Raw genomic sequence first — 14,735 nt, 5'->3', positions numbered from 1 at the left:
CACCCCTATCTTCTGTCCTCTCCCGTCCTTCCTCAACAGATATTCCTCTCTTTTGTAATGCCCCTTTCACCCCATCCATCCATCTCATCCTAGGACGCCTCCTCATATTCACTCCTTCCACACCTCTTTTACTAATCTTTCTTCACTCATTCTTTCCATGTGTCCAAACCATCCTAACACTCTTTCATCAACCCTATCTCCCACCTCCCTTTCCACCCCCGTTCTCCTCCTCACCTACTCATTTCTCACTCTATCTAGCCTAGTAACCCCTATCATACTTCTCAGACATTTCATCTCAAACACACTTAAACTCCTCTCTTCCTCTCTTATGTTCCATGTTTCTGCCCCATAAGTGCTGTTGATACAATCACTCCTTCATATAGCCTCCTCTAGCATCCATTCCCAGATGTCTATTTCTCATTGCACTTTTTAATCCACCAAGGCATTTACTCACTTCTCTCACTCTACATTCTACCTCCACCCCCACTCCTCCCTTTCCTGCCACATTTGCACCCAAATATCTAAAACTATCCACTTCCTCCAGTCTCTCACCCTTAATGCTCACTTCCAGCCTGCTGTCACTCTCTCCCCCTTGTACATCTCATCACCTTACTTTTGCCTACATTTATCTTCAGCTTCCTTCTTTCACACACCTTCTCAAACTCTTGTCACTAATTTCCTCAATCCCTCCTCTGATCCTGCTACAAGCGCAGTGTCATAGGCAAACAACAACTGGCTTATTTCCCACTTTTCTCCATTTTCTTTAACCATCTCCAACCCCTGACCCATTACCCTTGCATTTACCTCTCGCACCACCCCATCCATGTATAGATTGAACAGCCAGGGCAACATAACACATCCCTGATGAAGACCCACCTTTACCTCAAACCATTCACTCTCTCTATTTCTAATCCTAACACAAGCTCTACCACTCTCGTAAAAACTCTTGGCTGCTCATATATCTGCAGTACCTCCCACAGTGCCTTCCTGTCTAACCTGTTGAAGCCTTTTCCAGATCCATAAAAGCCAAAAAAACATCCTTATCTTTTCCTATAGCTTTCTCACATATCTGTCTTACCACAAAAATCTGATCTACACAACACCTATCTGTCCTAAAACCACACTGTTCCTCACCAATTACTCCCTCTGTTCCTCTCCTAATCCTTTCAATAAAGACCCTCCCATAAGCCTTCCCAACTACACTCAACAAGCTGATCCCTCTGAAACTACTACACTCACACTTGTCCCCATTTCCCTTGTAAAGTGGAACTATACAGGCACTTCTCCAGTCCTCCAGCATTCTACCCTCTCTTAACCCCTTCCATATGGTGACGCCTATGTAAACATCATGAGGAGCAAGTGGGTACGCGAGGCTGCCATATCAGTGTCTTGATTATATTTATTGTAGTTGTACCTGCATGACCCCCATACTCTGTAAACTGGCTTCATCATATTTTCTATGGTTATCAAAATTCACGGGTGAAAGACGGAACGATCGATACAGCGGTGACTTTATTTTTCATAATGTGAGTATTATGACGCAACATCGTATGTCTGGCAGCTAATGCTGCCCGCGAGATTTTGGCCCGGAGTAAAGTGGTTAAACAAACATCAAATAACCTCACCAGCCAGTCCATCATAACTGTACCTCCTTTCTTCAGACATTCTGCATGGCGTCCATCCAGACCAGGTGCTTTACCTGCCCTCATCATCTTAACAGCTGCTTTCACTTCATCTTTCCCTATTTCTCCTCCATTTTTCTCACTCATCACTCTCATTTTCTTAGCGCTTCCCAATGCAACTACCTTTCCCTCCCTATCCTTCTTCACATTTATAAATGAATAATAAATAATAGATAAATAAATAAGAATAAAATTTAAAAATCTATAAATGAATAAAATAAAAATAAAAAAAGTATTATCTACTATAAAATTCAGACTTAAAACAAAAAAATACTTACTTGTACCATTTTTATTATTTCAGTCCCAACTGCTAAATCTGCACCTAATTCTCTTGCCTTCTGCTGCATATCAATATCTTGAGTCAGAACAAGTATACTTCTATTATGCTCAAGAGGGAAGTCATATGGTAGACGTATAACATTACTAATGCGATCCAAATACCGGTTCTAAAAGTAGAATTAAAATCAATAAGTAATCAGTGATATACTCAAAACAATCTGATTACAAAAACAAATCTAAGATACCTTCACATGGTAGGTGCCAACAACTGAAACAATTCTACCATGTTCTGCAATGAAAATTCTTATACTATATACAAATAATACATTATAATTTGCATGTAAATGTATCTTAGGGCCAATGATGGATACCTGTATGTGGTGATCCTTCAAGGTGGAGAACAAAGCCGCCCATTTTCAAAACCTATCAATCCCCTCGCCTCCATTTGGAGGTGCAGGGGATTGATAGGTTCTGTCCTTTTCCTCTTTCTCAATTTACCTTCCACCAAAAAATTATCTGATATTCCCCCACTCTCTCCACTAAGAACATGGACATCCAAAACTCTTCCTACTTTTTTCCTTATTACCACTACATAGTCCATTCCCTATCTATCACCCTTCTATCCACCACTCTCTCCCATGTGTACTTATGCTTGACCTTCCTAAACACTGTATTTGCTATCATCAACTCTCTAGACACATCACCATCATCTCTCCACTATGATTTTTTCCTGGAACTCCACACTTCCCAACCACTCTGTCTATTGGTTCATCTACCCTAGCATTGAGATCTCCCAATACCACTACATTGACATTTCTCCCTAAACCCTCTATGCATTCATTTAAATCTATCCAAAAAGCCTCCCTTTCCTCTACACTCTTCTCACTACCAGGCCCATATGCATATGACCATTGAATACACAATGACTCAATGGGTAAAAGAAAATACTAGACATAGAAATAATGAGGTACTGTTGAGACTAGACTTGATATTTATGTTGGAGCCTGAAATTGTGGATAAAATGGAATACAAGACGCCAAATGGAAAGAGTGACCATATACTAATTGAGCTCAAACTAAAAGGAAATTTATTTGGGAAGAAATGAGGAAGACAGAAAGGGAAGACTAATGTACAACAAAACGGATTTTGAGAAACTTAGACAATTCTTTCAAAAGTGAATTGGGAAAATTTCTTTAATCATACAAAAATTGACTATAAATCATACAAAAACCAACTATAAATCATACAAAAATCAACTAAAACATATGAATCTGTTTTCCCTAAAAAAAGTGTAGACTCAGAGGTGACTTGATACAAGTCTTTAAGATTCTATTACTGACATCAAAAAAGACACAATTTTCACAATGAATGAGAATCTGACAAAAAATAATGGTCTCAAACTGTCAGGAAATAGATTTAATTTGGAAGTGGGTAGAAATAACTTCGCCAACTGTGTATTTAATGAATGGAATAAAATTCCTGCAGAGGCAGTGCAATGTAGTTCAGTTCAAAGTTTTAAGATTTGTTTACATAAACACCTAAGCAAGATGCTGTAATGACTGCCATTTAGTTTATACATACATACATATACCAAGGCTTTTTTCCCCCTTACCAGTTATTGTCCGTCTATTATTATTTGCTTGATTTTCATTTATCATTAGTTATCTGTCAATTTATTATTATTTACACTTTACATGTTTGTTTATTATTTAACTACCCCTATGCATTTATTCTATTTATTTTATTTTACAGCCAATGGATAGGGCTATTTGATCATTACCACAGATTTGACCCTTGACATAACGCCTATTTTTGGTGAATTTTTTAATTTGTGGTATACAAAGCATGCCGCTGACACTGTAGGTGTTAAAGTGGGATAAAAGAAAAACAAGAGGACATGAAAAAAAATAAAAAAGGATAGTTATAGAAGATATCTGGAAGAAGAAAAAAAAAAAAAAGTTTTCCACACAGAGTGGTGGATGTCTGGAACAAATTGGACAAAGCAATTGTATGAAAAAAAAACCATACAAGAATTTAAGAACAAACTAGATACTGAGAGATACAAAGACGAATCACTACAAGCATAGCTCCCCTTCCCGTATAATACAACTAGGTAAATACATCTTTCTTCCCAGTTTCACCTTCATCTACATTCACCTTGAAGAATCCTCATTCCACTCCACCACACACTTACCTTCTCTTTACTTACTAGTATATCCATCCCTTCTCTCCCTCATCCTCTCTTTATTTCTGACATCCTCCCAAACTCAAAATCGCCCCTCCCTTTCAACTTAGTTTCAATCAATGCCAACACATCCGTCTTTCTTCTCACAAACCTACTGCCTATCTTTTCCCTTTCACTCTCATCTCTACCACATCCACACATTAAATGACTCAAACCTTAAGGTTCTGGTTAGAAAACTCCCCCCACACCCTTATGCCTTTACTTTTTTAACCCCTACAGTGTCAGCGGCATACGTCATATGCCGCAATTGTTTTATGGATTGAGCATCAGCTATATACATTCTATACCGCAATTTAAAAAAAATTGTCAAAAATAGGCATTACATTGAGGGTCAAATCTGTGGTAATGACCAAGTAGCCCTATCCATTGGGTTTATATAAAAGACACCCAAAAATTTTCATTTACTGACAAAACTGGCAACTCTGTCAGCAATTTTTCGTGGGTAACTTGGGGTATAAAATCGGCCTTCAGGACATAATTTAGGCGATTGTGGTATACAAAATGAAGTACAAGGAGGTGAAGTTGTATTTCGACAGTTAGACAGGTGCTATTTAGTACGTTTTCAGATGTATAGAACTGGCAATTTCACACTGCCAATTTTCGTAATAAATGTGTAATATGCGTAATGTGGCCGATCAATAATGGTGTGATGGATGCTTACTAAAACATTTACCTATATAATAAGAAACACCACAATCATCTATTCTCCATGAAATTATAAAAAAAAAAATAGAAAAAAAAAAAAAAATGAAAAAAAAAAAAAAAATTACCACATAACAAAGAGATAAATATTTGCCAAAAATCCACAAAAACTATTTATAAACACGTTTTCCGTAAGTGCCAGACTGTTATGGGCGACTGTACATTGACTTGAAACATCATAAATGTCAAATTCCCTCACTCTCTGAAATTCTAACGAAGCTTCCCCGAAAAAATATGACCTCGTTCAACATGCGTGAGGAGCGATAGAAAGTCTATAGAGTGTCTACCAAGCTTTCACATGCATATTTGGACAAAATCGACACATTTTCTCCACTTCTAGGCTAAGGTGAATTAAAATAAGCAAGATTTGTTGGTTTTACATCATTTTGAGTTGATTTAAGCAATAAAAAAAAAAAAAAAAAAAAAAATTAGGCTCCAACGTTGGGGGGGGGGGGGGGTTAGTATATACAACATTTGCCCAGCGACATATGGATTAAGGAATGTCCCCTTCACAGCTACAGAGAGTAGGATACCTAGTTTTATCCCTGTCCTGTTTTTGTCACCTTTTATGACTCAATTGGGAAACTGAGTGGCAGTATTCTTTCTCCCTTATCACAGGGTTTGGCAAAAAAGGAAATGAATATTCAGAAAAGTGGTAATGGACAGTATTAAAAGTGGGGGACAGCATAACAGAAGGGCAGTCACAGTATAATAAAGTAGCATAATTTGTGTGTGAATAGATATTTCCTCTATCATAGGCAAAATGATGTGTAGCTCTAGTCTGTAGGGGCACCCCATATAGACCCTAAAGTATCAGCTCTGCTTGCTACTGAACAGCTTTTAACCCCATAATAACATGCAGCCAATACCACAGACAGGGAGAAATAGCAATATTGTAAAAAATCAAATACCTTTTTATCAAGTGATATATCAAGTTCCACCTTGGCTGTAATCAATGAATCAAAACTGTTCAGAATTGTTGGGTGATGAGATTCTCGATGCATAGCTATCGCTTCTGCAGCCTCATAAACCTGCAAATTGAATATTATATACACAAATATAAAAAATAAAGTATACAGTTATTTCTATCCCAACATTCATGGAATAATTAACTTGTTAAGACTAATAAACAAATCTATTAGGGTTAAATCCTATTTGAGTGTGAAAAGTTAGCAAATTTGTCATATACCTTCCATTTGTAGAATTTGGTTATCCAAACATCATCAATGGGTGTTTTTAAATGGTCCTCCACTCGCCTAGGGGACTTGATACCTGTTCGTCTAACAATAAAGTAATCAATGCAATTAACAAGCTGCAATAAAAACTTTATTTACAGTTAATTTCACACAACTTTTCCTATTTATCTTTATATCAAGGGCTTATTGCCCCTTAGAAGGGAGGTAGTCATGTCAAGTCACCCAACTTTTTAATACAATATTTTCTACCTCTGCTCAAGTCGCTCCCTGTATGGAATAAATTCTTTCTTTACTGCTTCCTTTTTGGCAGCCTTCTTCTTAGCCTCTGCTTTAGCACGAGTTCCCTTTCTGGCAGCTTCAAGTACAGATGATGTCTCTAATCCTGCACGCACACACACCAATGGCACCAAACATTTATGAGTTAGACTCTTTAATATGGCATCTGAAATCAAAAACAATGTAGAATTTAGAGTAATTCTGCCAATGAAATAAAATATTAGAATAAATAGACACTGAGAAAATAATAACATTTCTGAAGATTTATTTACATAATTCGATCTGCATCTCTCAACTTAATACAATACATATCATTCCCTTTAAAATACGATGGTTATTAAGACACCTGTGCATTGGTTGATGCTGTTTATCATAGGCAAGATGAGGGAGCATATCATTAAGTACAGCAAATCCTTAATTTTTACATCCTATTCAACAATACCTGGTAGTAAGTTATTTGTGGATTTATAGTCACATGGTTTAAGATTAAATAGAGCTGAAGGAAAGTCTTTAAATGTCACCAAACTATGGCCCTTGGGCCAGAGTCAGCCCAAGAGGTCAGTTCATCCGGCCTATCACCTCACTGTACATGTGTTTTTTGTTTTTTTTTTCCCAATAATTATCTTTCTACAACTTTTTGCTAAATATGTTTTTTGTCTTTTTTTTTTCAAGGTTAATTTGGATGAAGATGAAACTAGGGAGATGTAGGTCTTTGTAAGTGTATATGGATCTAGTAGTGAGAAGTGTCAAGGAAAGGGAGGCTTTTTTACCTAGTATTAAAAGGGAAGGGAGCTATGCTCGCAGTGACCCGTCTTTGTATCTTTCAGCATTATGTTTGTTCTTAAATTCTTGAATAGTATTTGCACACAATGTTGCCTCATCTAATTTATTCAAGATATCCACCACTCTGTGTATAAAGCTATTCTTTTTCATATCTCTTCTATAACTATCCTTTTTGAGTTTCTTTTCATGTCCTCTTGTTTTTCTTTTATCCCACTTTAATAAGTCTTCTCTGTCAAGGACTTCCATGATTCTGTAAATAGCCAGTAGATCTCCTCTTTCTCTTCTTTTGTTTCAGGGTTGGTAGTTCCAGTTTAGACAATCTTTGTTCTTATATCAATTTGGAGTGTGTTGGTCATCTTTGTCATTGCTCTTTGTATTCTAATTTTTTTATATTCTTTTTAGTACTGGGTGTCCATAGTGTTGCAGTGTACTCCAATCTTGGTCTTATTAGTGTAACTAATATTTTCTTTACCACTTCCTCATCCAAATAGTCAAAAGCCACTTTCATTGACCCTAGTAAATTGAAGGTTTCTCCAACTATTTTATTGATATGCTTGTCTGGTGACATGTCTTTGCTCATAATTACTACTAGGTCCCTTTCTGAGCTCATTTTTTTTTTACTTCTTCACCAATTTCATATTTCCTTGATATTCTATTTTTACTTTTTCCAAACTCCATTATACTACATTTCTTGATCTTAAAGTTCACTTCCCACTTTTGACTCCCATTTTCAGATTTTATCTAGGTCTTTCAGTAGTGATTCACAATCTTCCACTGTACTTACTTTCTTTAGTATTTTTGCTTCATCTGCAAATTTCATATAACATTCCACACCTTTATCCATGTCATTTATATATACATTTTGCACTTTGGATGGCTGTAACACCACTCTGACATGCGGGTGGCAGGGAGGTTATGAGAATTATTTTTTCATTATCCCTTAATATAAATTTGAGGGAAAAACATTACTAAGAAAAGTTGTTGGACTTCTCATAATATACATACATATAACAATGGCTTTTTCACCCTTAAAAGGGAGGTAGCCAGTCAAAGGCATAAATGCACTCCCACCCATTTCATCTCCATTACTCCACTCCCATTCACCATCCCTCCCTCCCTCTTTTCTTGGCTCCACCTGGATAATGGGTCACTCCTGCATCTCTCCCACACCCCTGGGTCAAAAGCAATGCAGCAAGACACAGCACATCCACAGCAAGGCCACTTCACTTCATTAGCAACCACAATCTCTGTCCCCTAATGCAGAAAAAGAAAAGATGGGGAGAAATCCCTTCAGGCTGCATCAAAATATCATTCACACATACTCCCTCATCCCCAGCCCACTCCTCCTCATGCATCACAGCATCTTCCATACACAACCATTCTCCATTCACCCCTATCTTCTGTCCTCTCCCATCCTTCCTCAACAGACATTCCTCTCCTTCCCAATGCCCCTTTTACCCCATCCATTAATCTCATCCTTGATCGCCCCCTCATCTTCACTCTTTTTACCTCTGCCTTCCACACCTCTTTTACTTACCTTTCTTCACTCATTCTTTCCACCATGTGCCCAAACCACCCCAATACTCTTTCATCAACCCTATCTCTCAATTCCCTTTCCATCCCTACTCTCCTCCTCACCTCCATGTTTCTCATTCTATCCAGCCTAGTAACCCCTACAATACTTCTAATGCATTTCATCTCACATTTAAACTATTTCTTCCTCTCTTATGTTCCATGTTTCTGCCACCATACAGTGCTGTCAGCTCAATAACTCCTACAATCTCCTCTTAGCATCCATTCCCAAATGTCTATTTCTCATTACACTTTTTAATCTTCAAAGTGTTACGGGCTGCTGGTATGTGAAGAGACGTTACGTATAACGTCTAAGTGCTTAAGAACCAGCGCACTTCTAGAAGCCACTGTAGGACTGAACTATCTGGTCAGGGCCTAGATAATTCGTAAGACTAGAAGTAAAGGTAACAAAGAAGATTCCAGGAAAGGAATATTAAACTAGCGATAAAACTAGTAAACGAAATTATTAATGGAAAATATTTACAGGCAATCAACACAAAAGAGAATGGGCAGTAGGGTCAATGGGACCGTTACATGATTATGAGAATATGGAAATTATCGTTCAAATAAGAAACAAGATAAGTATACAATATGGTACTATCTAAGTACAAAGAGATCAGGAACATGCATCAGAATAAGTAATAAGTACAAATATAAGTAAAGTAATGCAATGTATATCAGACACGTAATGTAGGCAAAAAGGGTGATCACTTCACACCAATCGTCTCATGAATCTAAACCTTCTAGTTTTTATCAAGAGATCAATATGTGGGAATATGACAAGGAGTCAGCGAGTTCCACCGCTTATATACCATTGGACCGGAAGCCGGATACTTCCGGTTAAGGGTGCGGGTGAGTGAAAGGGGGGGGAGGAGGGTAAGTTAACACGTCAACATGGGTAGTTTTAGGACCCTCGACTCGCTTGAACAATCTATTTATTTAGTAACTGTCAAATCTGTGCGCTCCGAACTATTCAGGATTTCGCTTGTCTGTTTGTTCTACAAGAGTGCGCACCTCACCGCACGTAGGCAAGATTACATATAGTGGACGGGCGTTACTGCTTAACATTGTTACAATACATACATAGACAAGAAATATGAACATAGTTATGTAATACAAAGGAACACAATTCTATAACATAATTACACATATGACGTAATATCTAATATTACGTTACACCTCCACCGTTTGGGAAAGCTTTTCACTTTCTGTTGAAAAGCTACGTTCTAGAAGTACGGAGTAGTTCTTCTGCGCAGGGGACAGCTTCTTGCTGTAGTAGGCGATAGCGTGAAGAACTTCATTGTGTTCTTGCAAGAGGGCGGCACCGATACAGGTGTCGTTGGCGTCGACTTGCAGAAGAAAGGGTCGTTGGAAGTCGGGTGCCCTTAGAACTGGTGCGTTAGTGAGAAGGGACTTCAGGTTTTTGAAGGCCGTCTCACAGGTAGGTGTCCACACGAAGTCGTGGTCTTTTCTCAACAGGTCAGTCAATGGTTCTGCTACATCTTGTTTCTCAGATAAGTGAAGATTTTGTAGTATCTGGGAGTTTTCCAAGGGAATCTCAGGAGGATTAGGCAGGTTATCAGGAGGCTCTTCCGATTTTATTGTGGTAGAGCTGCAAGCTGGAATTGGATCTCTGGAATGATAAGGTTTTAAGGTATTTATGTGACAGAGACGGGAACTATTTCTTCTGTCAGGAGTTTTGATTATGTAGTTGAGATCACTGGCTCTGGACAAGACTTCATAGGGTCCTTTGTATTTAGCCTGCAATGGATCTCCTGGTATGGGAAGATAAAGTAACACTTGATCTCCTGGAGAGAAAGTTCTAAGTTTAGAATTTTTATCATACCGACCTTTCATTACTCGTTGAGCATTCGTCAAGTTCTCTCTTGCCAACTTCCAAGCTTCTAACAACTTCTCGGTGACCTGGGACACGTATTTCAAAGAAGGAACAGGTGGTTCTTCTTTCATCCATTGTTCATGAAGTATCTTTAGGGGACCACGGACTTCATGACCGAAGACTAATTCTGACGGGCTGAATCCAAGGCTTTCTTGAATTGTTGTTCGGGTGGCGAACAACAAAAAGGGGAGTCCGTCTTCCCAATTTCGAGTGTTCTCAGCACAGAAGATTCTTAACATTGTCTTGAGCGTTTGGTGAAAGCGCTCTAGAGCACCTTGTGATTGAGGATGATAGGCGGAGGAAGTTACATGATTTATACCTAGTGTTACAAGAGTTTCTCTAAACTTGTTGGAAAGAAAATTACTTCCTTGATCACTTTGAATGTTCTTAGGAAATCCTACCATAGTGAAATATTTCAACATTTCTCTGATTATGTTTTGAGCTTTAATATTTTTCAAAGGAATGGCTTCTGGAAAACGAGTGCTCATACACATGATTGTGAGAATGTACTGATTTCCTTTACTTGAAGGAGGTAAAGGTCCTACACAATCAATAAGAACTTTTTTAAATGGCTCTTCCATTACAGGAATGGGATGGAGTGGAGCTTCTACAATTTTCTGGTTGGGCTTACCTACAAGTTGACATGTATGACATGTTTTACAATATTGGGCAACATCTTTGACAACCGTGGGCCAATGGAAATGTTGGGTTATGTTGAACAAGGTCTTTCTTACCCCTAAGTGACCTGCTAAGGGAGTATCATGAGCCAATCTTAGAACATTATTCCTGAAACCAAGAGGGAGGACTATTTGATTCCTTACTTGCCATGGCTGGTCAGCGGTTGCGGTGGATGCTCTCCATTTTCGCATTAGGACTCCGTTTTCTATATAGAAACCTCGTGACATATTTTCAACCTCTTCTGGAGATGAAACAATCTCGTACAAATTTTTAAGAGAAGGATCTGACTTCTGTTCTTTGATTAATTCTGCTCTAGATAGAGAAACTGGTGAAGAAGAAGATGGGTCAGTTTGGGAGAATAGGGATTCTAAATTATAGGTCTCCTCTTCAGATTTCTTGTACTGAGATCTGGTTACAGCACAAGCGGGAAACAACTGTAAGTTATCTGAAGGTTCTACTGAGGTCTTAGGGTTATTTGTTATTAAGGGAGAAATGACTTTGCTTCCAGCGATGTCATTGGCCAACAATAAGGATATTCCTACTATGGGAAGAGAGTCTACTACTGCTACTTTAACCATTCCGGTTGTTAAATCAGACCGCAAGAAAACATTATGTAATGGACATTTTACAATTCCTCCAACTCCTTCTATCAATATATCATAACCTGTATATGACTCACCCAGATTCTGCAAGACAGAATTTAAAATCAGACTTTGCTTTGCTCCTGTGTCTCGGAGTATGGAAATAGGATATTGTTGTGAACTACTACTATGAGATATAGTTCCTGAAGATACAAATGGTTTGAAACAAGGATCATGATCTGATGAGGGGGGTTCTACATTACTTGACAATACCGGCTTCTTTGGTAGTGTATCCTGAATAGAGGATTTTGAATCGTCTGATTTTATATTACTTACAAGAGTTGGTGTCTTATTGGAGAATGAGGGTGTCAGTCTCTTTCTGCAATTAGAAATGTGATGGCCAACCTGTTTACAATATGAACAAGTTACAGGGGGATTAGTCTTAAACCTTTCCATTCTTTGCCAAGGTTGGTTTGGAGGATATTGATTGAAATCAGACCTGTAACTGAAATGTGATGGGCTAGACTGATTTTTAAAGCATTTCTTTGGGGACCAAGGATCAGAGTATTTTGTTGAATCTGGAATATATGACTTTGACTTTTGGGATTACATTTGTCTTGACTTAGGTTTATGATTTAGTGTGAACTCATCAGCCAATACAGCAGCTTTAGTTAAAGTTTCGGGAACATGATCATCTATAAAAATCCTAAGATCTGTCTCTAAGGTATTCTTAAACTGCTCCAACAAAATCAACTGTTTAAGTCTATCTAAGGTGTCCGTTTCACTAGCCAAACACCACCTATTGAATAACCTCTCTTGTTGAGCCGCATATTCTACGTATGTTAACTGAGGTGTCTTCCTATAATTACGGAATTTCTGTCTATAGGCCTCTGGTATTAGTTCATAAGCTTTTAAAATACAAGCTTTCATATTATCATACTCGCTTTCTGCTTCTGAAAGAGAAGTATAAATTTGCTGAGCCTTACCCTTAAATTGTGTTTGAATGATTAATGGCCAATTTTCTTTAGGGATTTGTAACTGTTGCGCCAATTTTTTCCCACTGAAGAAAGAAAATTTCTGGCTCTCCTTCTGAAAATTGGGGTAGAAGTTTTACATACTTGGAAATATCTATATGACCTTCCTGAACTACGGGTTGTCTATCAACAATCCTAGCTTCTACTTCTGTCTTCTTTAATTCTAACTCTACTTGTTTCACTTTAGCTTCCTCTTCTCTAGCTTTAAATTCTGCCAATTTGATTTTAGTTTCCTCTTCTCTAGCTTTAAATTCTGCCTCAATTTGCATTTGTTTCAGTTTAGTTTCCTCCTCTTTAGCTACTTGTTTCACTTTAGCTTCCTCTTCTCTAGCTTTAAATTCTGCCTCAATTTGCATTTGTTGCAGTTTAGTTTCCTCCTCTTTAGCTTTAAATTCTGCCTCAATTTGCATTTGTTTCAATTTAGCTTCCTCCTCAATTTCTACTCTCCTGACCTTTAATTCAATCTCCTTAATCTTAAGTTCGGTTAGTCGTGCCTCTATTTCTAACCTATTTGAAGGAATTTGTATAGCTGTAATCTCTTCTGGAGATAAGATCTCATCTTCGATCAGATTTTCAACGAGTTCCTGAAGTATTTTTTTCTTTCGCAAACTTGTATCAATGTCTACTCCAAAGTGCTTGCCTATTTCTATCAAAGTGTCTTTAGTTTGTTTCTTTAAGAAACTTACCTTGGGATTTTGAACGAATTCTTGAACTATATCATCCATCTCTATAAGAATGTGTTAAATACCTGATTAAATATCCTGGCAAGGTCGCCACTTTGTTACGGGCTGCTGGTATGTGAAGAGACGTTACGTATAACGTCTAAGTGCTTAAGAACCAGCGCACTTCTAGAAGCCACTGTAGGACTGAACTATCTGGTCAGGGCCTAGATAATTCGTAAGACTAGAAGTAAAGGTAACAAAGAAGATTCCAGGAAAGGAATATTAAACTAGCGATAAAACTAGTAAACGAAATTATTAATGGAAAATATTTACAGGCAATCAACACAAAAGAGAATGGGCAGTAGGGTCAATGGGACCGTTACATGATTATGAGAATATGGAAATTATCGTTCAAATAAGAAACAAGATAAGTATACAATATGGTACTATCTAAGTACAAAGAGATCAGGAACATGCATCAGAATAAGTAATAAGTACAAATATAAGTAAAGTAATGCAATGTATATCAGACACGTAATGTAGGCAAAAAGGGTGATCACTTCACACCAATCGTCTCATGAATCTAAACCTTCTAGTTTTTATCAAGAGATCAATATGTGGGAATATGACAAGGAGTCAGCGAGTTCCACCGCTTATATACCATTGGACCGGAAGCCGGATACTTCCGGTTAAGGGTGCGGGTGAGTGAAAGGGGGGGGAGGAGGGTAAGTTAACACGTCAACATGGGTAGTTTTAGGACCCTCGACTCGCTTGAACAATCTATTTATTTAGTAACTGTCAAATCTGTGCGCTCCGAACTATTCAGGATTTCGCTTGTCTGTTTGTTCTACAAGAGTGCGCACCTCACCGCACGTAGGCAAGATTACATATAGTGGACGGGCGTTACTGCTTAACATTGTTACAATACATACATAGACAAGAAATATGAACATAGTTATGTAATACAAAGGAACACAATTCTATAACATAATTACACATATGACGTAATATCTAATATTACGTTACAAAAGCCATTTACTTGTTTCTCTCAACATACATTCTACCTCCACCTTTAATCCTCCCTTTCCTGCCACATTTGCACCCAAGTATTTAAAGTTACCTACTTCCTCCAGTCTCTCTCCCTTGAT

At 37.9% G+C, this 14,735-nt stretch overlaps 1 protein-coding gene across 1 annotated transcript in view; it reads right to left on the bottom strand.

The window, feature by feature from the left end:
* LOC143032411 (large ribosomal subunit protein uL1-like) overlaps positions 1 to 14,735 on the bottom strand; it is a 31,032-nt gene that overhangs the window by 12,168 nt on the left and 4,129 nt on the right. The window contains exons 3-6 of the mRNA XM_076197149.1: positions 6,354 to 6,546; positions 6,098 to 6,188; positions 5,820 to 5,939; positions 1,961 to 2,128 (exon numbers count right to left, since the gene is read on the bottom strand). Coding sequence (XP_076053264.1) covers positions 1,961 to 2,128; positions 5,820 to 5,939; positions 6,098 to 6,188; positions 6,354 to 6,546 — 572 coding nt within the window. The remainder of the gene's footprint in view (positions 1 to 1,960; positions 2,129 to 5,819; positions 5,940 to 6,097; positions 6,189 to 6,353; positions 6,547 to 14,735) is intronic.

The sequence above is a fragment of the Oratosquilla oratoria genome, chromosome 13, assembly GCF_046742065.1.
Source record: "Oratosquilla oratoria isolate Oo_2021 chromosome 13, ASM4674206v1, whole genome shotgun sequence".
Lineage (NCBI taxonomy): Eukaryota > Metazoa > Arthropoda > Malacostraca > Stomatopoda > Squillidae > Oratosquilla > Oratosquilla oratoria.
Note: the sequence above shows the minus strand (reverse complement) of the source record. Positions and strands in the feature narration are given on the sequence as shown.